The sequence below is a fragment of the Nematolebias whitei genome, chromosome 3 (assembly GCF_014905685.2).
Source record: "Nematolebias whitei isolate Nwh7 chromosome 3, NemWhi1, whole genome shotgun sequence".
Taxonomy (NCBI): Eukaryota; Metazoa; Chordata; class Actinopteri; order Cyprinodontiformes; family Rivulidae; genus Nematolebias; species Nematolebias whitei.
In genome coordinates, this window is record NC_056500.1 from 17,250,641 (window position 1) to 17,258,769 (window position 8,129).

General features: G+C 39.1%; 1 protein-coding gene across 1 annotated transcript; it reads left to right on the forward strand.

Annotated features, from left to right (window-relative positions):
* The first annotated feature begins 2,599 nt into the window (after positions 1–2,599).
* Positions 2,600–8,031, forward strand: LOC119430739 (5-hydroxytryptamine receptor 3E). The gene is made up of 9 exons (XM_037698212.1): positions 2,600–2,654; positions 2,939–3,102; positions 3,207–3,251; positions 3,352–3,461; positions 4,915–5,084; positions 5,297–5,457; positions 6,829–7,039; positions 7,170–7,472; positions 7,820–8,031. The coding sequence occupies exons 1-9, from the start codon at positions 2,600–2,602 to the stop codon at positions 8,029–8,031; spliced, it is 1,431 nt and encodes a 476-aa protein (XP_037554140.1).
* The last annotated feature ends 98 nt before the right edge of the window (positions 8,032–8,129 follow it).

Here is an 8,129-nt window from a genome sequence, read left to right on the forward strand (position 1 = left end):
CATCCCTGAAACTCCACCGGCTTTGATTCCCTCAGCACCATCTGTGTACAATACCAAATATTTGTTGAGACCAAAATGTACCAGCTCCAAGTGCTATTATAAAAAGACAACCATAATTATAAAACCATTAATAAACATTTTAAGTAATCATTAAAAATGATCAAAGTGAAATGAGAAAAAAATGTTAAGACACCTTTAGCATGTAAAATATATTAAAATATATTTTGTCTAAGCTCACTTTACTCATTAAACTAAAAAGAACTCAAAACACAATCTCATTTCTGTGAGAACCATCACTGTTATATTTTTTCTGATACTCCCTAAGTTTATGTATTACATGACAACCCAGGTGCCATTTGATGCAGTTCAATCATATTCTTCTTTTTCTTTTTTCTTTTTTTGCAGTGACAGAATTCACAGAAACTTGATTTGAAAAGAACAAACCTGAAGCAACTGTTCCTTTGTGTACCTCAGAAATAAATAAATAAAATAAACACAAGTTGGGCTTTTTTTGTTGCTTTATCAATCAGAGACAACTTGTGTAGCCAGTTAATGTTATGTGATTTAGTTTGACTATCATATATAAAATGTGTACTTCTTCAAAGTCCTACTAGCTTCTTAAGACACAGCCCTGTAGTGAACATGTCGGGTCCCTTTGACTTACACTCAAACAATGGGGCTTCTGGCTCTTCTTCATGGAACGGAAACACTCAGCCCTAACTGTGACTTCTCCTGCCTCCTTGTTTGAAACTAAGATTTGTGTTAAACAGAAACATTGTAGAGACAAAACACTTAACGTTTACGCAACAATTTCGCAAGATTAGCTATGTTAGCTGTGTTATATGTAGCCTATATGAGACAGTTTGGTGAACTGAAAAACAAATACCGACTTACCTTCATAGTTATTTATGTAGTTGGACACATAAAGCTTAAATCCTTTGTCCTTTTTGGATGTGGGTGCTTTCGAGGACGTCTGAATAATTCTGTAGACATCATTAACAGACATTGTCGGCAAGTCCTGCAGCGAACGAGTGAAAAACGCCATTACTAACACTGTGTTGCCTGAGAGACGGAAGTGTGCAGCCTGGCTAATGAATGCGGAAGCGCTAGAACGGAAGTCCGTGGCATATAGTCCATTTCTCAACTATTGGATGACATTTTATAGGTACCGTATTTTACGCTGTACACGTTGCACCGCCCTATAAGCCGCATCAGTCCAAATGTGTCTAATAAAGTGGAAAGAAAAATCCATAAATATGTCGTTTCGCCATATATGTCGCATTTATTATGCGTCACCACTGATGTGTCGCGTTTGTTACGCGTCACCGCTGACAACCTAGAAATATGGGCCGAACCCATAAATGTGGGCCGGTGTTGTGCTAAAAATCGATTGGCTGTCAAATGGTGGTCGTGGGAGAGTGCACGGGAGGACTTTAACAAGACTTAACACTTAAAACACACAAGATTAACACTTAAAAACAATTATTTGTTTGCTCAAAATTATAGTAAAAGTGTGTCTCAGTTGAACTTTTGCTTAATAAATGCACTTTGACGGTCAAATCAGCTGCATTTTCAAAATGCATGCCTGCTTTTGGGTCCTGCTATAACAAGTGCAAATATGGCTTTTAGTCATAAAATTACAACAAAGACCATAAATCATAAACAATCAAACTGCAGCCCATCTCATGAGCTTTCAAAATATAATGTTTACTTCTATATCTAGTAAAATTATACAAGATGCTGTTATCTTGGTGTAGACTTTTCTCATCTTGTTCTTAAATAAAAAACTAAATTTGTTAAAATTGGTAAATTAATTCAAAAACTACTGATTGAACCACACAGACATTTATGGCTGTACGTTTTGAGATCATTTATTGTACCACATCTTTGTTTCATTTAACACAAAATAAAGTTTTTGGCTCAAGTTTTGTGCCTTTCTTCATTTGTGTCTATTATTTATACAGTATGTGTGTATAGATCTGATTCAAGTTCATTTCACATCTGTGTCTGTATGTGTGTGATCAAAAACAGCATTAAATTATAAGAATGATTCAGTTGCACAGAAGAGGCTCCCACAGCTGAAGGTGTTAAAAAATATAATGGGTGATCTGTCATTGAAGGTGTGAAACAACAAGTTCACTGGTCCACTGCTTGTGTTGATCTCCCACTTGTGTTTTTTTTTATTATTTTTTATTAGTAGTATTATTCACAAGGACGGTGTGCGCTCATGTGGATGGAAACAGTCTGTTTGGAGTACAAAAGTCCAGAATCCTCTTAGTCCATTAAAAACCAAAAGGTTTAATTTGAATCCAGAAAACTGAAGGTTCATTTGACTATATTTGAGTGAACTGTGTATTTGTAATGATGTACTGATATAAAAACTGGTTAGTCTTTTTAAAAGTGGTCATTCCTACAAAACTAATTAACACATTTTAGTGATTTGGGGGTGTTTAGCTTTGAGTTCTGCTCAGATAATTATTCGATGCAACAACAGACCAGTAGTAGCTCTGGTTAGGCTGGGAGTGCATGTCGTCTGAGCAGAGGCGTTTTAATGCCAATTGAAGTTGTGGAGATTATTTCACTCGTCACAGTCTGCACCATGATTCCATCTCTGCAGAGTTTCAGCTTCTCCTCTGGGTTACTCTTCATGTCAGGTAATAAAACATGATTTATTGTTTATTCTTTGTATGGCAGCAGCTATCGTTTTTTTCTAACACACATTATTTAGGGGTTAAAATGATCTTTCTTGAACCAAAAAAAAAACTTGATGTTTTAGTCACAGTTTTGATATGACAGGATTTGTCAACGTTAACATGTGCACAGTTTAATGTTGGTTATTTAAAGCTGCATTAAAATCAGGTTGTTTTCCCAACCATGCATTGTAAATTAAATTCGAGCTAAAGTGAAATGTTTTGATCAACCTGCTCTTTCCGGACAGTGTCTGTGTGTTTCAGTAAGCTGGTTTGTAAAGAAAGCCAAAGCGGTCCAAGCTACGAGTCGGTGCAGGCTGTGTTTGACCTCCAGCCCTTTAGGCCAGTAGTGAACCTGAGCAGCCCCACCATCACCAACCTCTCCTTCACCCTGTACGCCGTCCTCGGGGTGGTGAGTTTCTTTCATAAAGAACGTCAAACGTTTCGTTATAGAATGATTCGTGCTGACATGAAACTGTGTTCATTGGTTATCATCTGCATTGTTTTGTATTTCAGAATGAAAAAGCTCAGATACTTACTACCTTCTTGTGGCTGAGGCTGGTTAGTTGCACACAAGGACAATTTAAAAATGAAACCTTTGAAGTAAAATATGCCGTGCTGGAAGTTTTACAGGAAATTATTTGTTTCTAACTCGCTGCAGTTCTGGCACAATGAGTTCTTGGAATGGGACCCTGATGAATGCCAGGGAGTCACCAGGATTTCTCTCCCTGTGAAGGAGCTGTGGACTCCAGACATCATTGTTTATGAGTTGTAAGTTATTCAATAAAATTTCAAAGTTCTTTTTCAAACATGCATGGTTTCCTGATTAATAGATTATGTCTGACTGAGTGCATTAATCCTAAGCATCCTGTAGCTTTTTTTTTTTTAAATTTCAGCAAACTAACTTGCTCTGAACATATCTCTCTAAACTTCTGACTTCTGTCTTTAAATAAACTTAGTATGAACTCTCCTTTGTGGTTTAATATAATGCATTAATTGCAACAGTCTTATTATCTGAGCCAAATCAACAAGTGACAAGTTTCAAACCCATTTGAGCTGCAGTTGTAAATTTTTATCTTTGTCTGGCACAATTTTAAGTCCTTCCAGTCATTTTATTTAATGCTCTGTGGGTTCATTATCTTGGTTTTTACAGTAAACTGAATCTTGTAATGAGGATTTTATTTTATTTTAGTTTAGTTTTGCATGGTGGTGTAGCTTCTAATCTGACAAACAGTGGTGGATTACAGTATGCTGTGTTCTTAGGTGAGGTAGATTTAGTTTATGTAATGCTGATATGATATGATAGAAAATGATGATCCTATTATGACTTCAGTGACATATTTCAACACATACATTAATGGGGAACATCCTCCGTGCACTGTGCCTATTTCTATCAGGCATGTCCTGAATAAAAAGCAGGAAAATATAATCTAAAATGGACCAAATTACTAAATGCTGACACATTAATACATTGATTTGGCTATTATTGACGCTTTAGTTAGATGTGAGAAAGTTCGACTAATAATTAAAAAAACGTATGTAAAGCTTGTGATACAGAAACTGTGAGGCATATGGATGTTGTTTTCCTTCATGTGTTGCACGGCACCACTGGGGGGGTTCATCTGAATTGTTCCCAGCGCTGTAGGGAGATAACCAACTAGCTGGTGCAGATGCAGATCTGCAAAAACAAAGATGACACTTTCCGCTTGAGTCAGAGCCGCTAACAGTACTGAGACCAGACAGAGTCCCTTATGTAACATTTAAATTAGGTGCACATCCTGGAGCTCTAACAGTTTTCACAGAAGCTGATAAGTTCTGAGCCTGCGGCCCAGCTGCACCCTCGGGTGATGACACATACATATTGTAGACATATTCATCCTCATGGACGTTTACAGTTGCAACCTGATATCAGAAAAAAAAAAAAAACAGTCATGTTATACTAGATACTGTGACAGCTTGTACTTTAAAGAAATTAGATGTTGCAAACCCTCATGTGGAAAGGGGTTGAGAGCGAAGAGCTTGAGAATAAGCTGTGCACAGTTTTCTAAACTCAAGAAAGCAAACAGACAAACAGGAACAAAACAGAGAAAATTAATGTTTCCAGTAGAAAGAGACTTGGTATTCCAAAAATTAACGGCAGAACTGTGACTTCATCCGGTTTTTCTGAAGTACTCTCTTTGTTTCTCGTCATTCTTTTATGCCCTGATTCACGCACCCTCCCAAGCGTGGACGACGACGTCTCCCAGGCCTGTCCATACGTTTATGTCAACCACACAGGTCACATTCGCTGGGACAGGATGCTGCGTCTCGTCTCGGCCTGCAACCTGGAGATCTTCAGTTTTCCTTTCGACGTGCAGAACTGCACGTTTACATTTGGCTCTTACATGCACACCAGTAAGAAAAGCTCCCTTTCTATTTACACAGTCACAAAAACTGTCAAGCTGCTGACTGGATAAGACGATGAGAATACAGGCTTGACTAGAAAAAATTGAAAACAACAACAAAAAAAGAAAGATTAGATCATTTTTCTTTGAGCTAACTTATTCATTTACTCTATAGAAGTTCCTGTTGCATGTTTCTGCTCATATTGTGATTCTGGTTCACAGTACGTGATGTGAGGCTCAGTCCAGCCCTGTCCTTCAGTGAGATGTCGAGAAACTCAAAGAAATACCTGGAAGCCAGTGGAGAGTGGGAGCTGGTGGACATTGTGGGAGAATCTTCCATTCTGCAGTTTGGGATAGACGAGTGGGACATCATCACCTTCTGGGTCGGATAAACTTGTTTTTACTGAGTTCATAACATTTAGAAGGAAATGAAATTTCACACACATATGTTAGAATGACAATAAAATAAACCTTTGTAGGGGAGGAAACAACCTCTGAGGGAGGATACAAAGATGTAATGATGATTTTACTAAAGTGCGTGACTTTTTATGATCGGTTCTATATTGTGGTAGCTGATCCGGTCGTGTATGACTGTCGCTGTTAGTTCCTGTAGTTTTCTAAGGGCACATGTTGGATTTCTCTCATCTTATGTTGGTGAGGTAAACAGGAAACTTTGTCCTAGCCCGTTAGCTTAACCTAGCTAAGCTCACTCAGTAGGGGAGTGGTGGAGCAGAGGTTAGAGAAGGTGGGCCTGTGATCGGAAGGCCTCCAGTTCAACTCATTGGACCAACAATATCAAAATATGGGTGGAAAAGGTGAAACACCTACGCCTGCCTCCACCTTCATTTGCCTCACTCTGGGCCCTTGAGCAAGGCCCATAACCCCCACCATCTGCTCCCAAACAGGTCTGTATTGAAAATGAGTCCTCATGACTCATTAAGACTAAAGGTTAAATAAACACAGGACAGGAGCAGCATAGGTTAAGTTCAAATTTAGCTTGGTGCTTGGCAAAAAATGAATAAATCAAAGAATGTAACTTTTTATATTACAAAAAACAGCAATACAGAATACATCCTAGAGAATACTGGGTCCTTACCAAGAACCAACTTGAACTTACTTGGGATAAGGTACCTAGTATGTAATGGTATTTATGGGGTATGTACATGGTCAGTACCTGTCTGGTACTTAACTGGTATCTACCAAGTACCTATGTGATGCTTGCAGGGTTCGTACCTGATCAAGGTTCACTGCTCACTGTTCAAGGTGACTTTATTGTCGTTCGCATTGCATGAGGTGGAACAAAATGTTGTACTCAATGTCCCACTAAAAATAGCAATAATATAAACTATTTAAAAATAAAACAGTATACAAGAATCTAAGATATATGCTAAACGATAATAATATAATATAATACAGTGTATTAAACAGCAGCCTGAACATGAGTCTGTTGTGAGCAGATGAGTAGGGATATAGCAAATTCTGGGTAAGAAATCAGCAGCATGAATAATCCATACTGGGCTGCAGTTTGTACAAAAAATGTGACTTAATTTTACTAGAAAAGCTCCAAAACTGCCTTCTCTGAACTAAACAAAAAGCAAACATACTCAGAAACATCCTATAGACTAGGCATAATACAGATTGTTGCAGTTAACTTGTCAGGTATTTATCTCAGGAGTTACAAACCAACGCTGCAGCTAAAAGAGAGAGAATGAGGTCAACTAACTTTAACTGCATGTTCTTATGGCGTCCGTTAGGTGGTGATAAGGCGGAGTCCGGTGCTCTATGTGGTCAACCTGCTGATCCCCAGCTCCTTCCTCATGCTGATCGACATCCTGTCCTTCTACCTGCCCCCTCACAGCGTCGACCGTGCCTCCTTCAAAATGACTCTCATCCTGGGTTACACCGTCTTCCTGCTCATCATGAACGACCTGCTGCCCAGCACAGCCAATGGCACTCCCATCATTGGTAATGTGAGGTTACTCTAGCAACACAAAGCCTGACAAAGCACCGAGTGAAGTCAGACAGTCGTCTCAGTAAATCTTTCCTTAATAGTGCTCATTTTACTGCTTTAATAATGCCATCTTTTTTATTCTAGGTATCTATTTCTCAGTGTGTCTGGCTCTCATGGTCATTAGTCTTCTGGAGACGGTCATCATTACCAACGTCCTTCATCACAGCTCCATGAAGTATCAGAAAATTCCAAACTGGGTTCGAGTTGTTATCCTCAAGCATATAGCCAACCTGATCTGTTACCGCTGGCCTGAAGATGTCCGTCTGCCTGATAAAACACAAGAGGATAAACCTGAGAGCCCAAACGGCACCACGGGCCCATGGGTCGTCCAACCAGTCAACCAAGGCCCTGACAGGCACACAGCCTGCAATGGAGCTTATCAGACAAGTAATTAAAATATTAATCTTTAACTTTTAGTAAGCCAGTGTCATCAGTAATGTTTAAATACGTCCTTGTTTTCTGTGACCATCCAAATCTCTCAGATGACTTCAAATGAAAGAGATCAGAATCAGAGACAACTATATGACGTATGTTTTAGGCTTACAAGGGTTGAAACTGTTCCAGCTGGTTAATTTGGTCAGCATTAGTTAACATTACATGGTACTTTAGTTTAAATGTAGCATGAGCAATAAACAGAACCACAGCACTGTCATGTGTGTACATGTTTAGTAGCAACAGAGTGATTCCAGCCTGTTTTGATGCAACTCAGTATAAATCCTCTCTACCAGGTCCAGTTTCTGTGCCGGAGCTGCAGCAGATCTGCCAGTATCTGAGGGATCTTCGTTCTCACCTTATCTCCATGCAGAAGGAGAACGAGCTGCAGGACCAGTGGTGTCACGTGGGATACGTCCTCGACCACCTGCTCTTCCGTATCTACCTGCTGCTGATCACCTGCTACGCCATGGTCATCATCACCATGTGGTGCATCTGGATCAGCCAGAGCTAAAATATAAAATAAATAAAATGGCAAAGTAAATGTCTAATTTTCTGAACATACAAGAACAAAACAACAAGGGTATTTTTATTATGATTGTTGTCCCCCCC

Coding starts and splice junctions, on each gene's coding strand:
- LOC119430739 (XM_037698212.1), top strand. CDS start 2,600: ATGATTCCATCTCTGCAGAGTTTCAGCTTCTCCTCTGGGTTACTCTTC. Junction 3,462..4,914: donor GACATCATTGTTTATGAGTT/GTAAGTTATTCA, acceptor CACCCTCCCAAG/CGTGGACGACGACGTCTCCC. Junction 5,085..5,296: donor TGGCTCTTACATGCACACCA/GTAAGAAAAGCT, acceptor TCTGGTTCACAG/TACGTGATGTGAGGCTCAGT.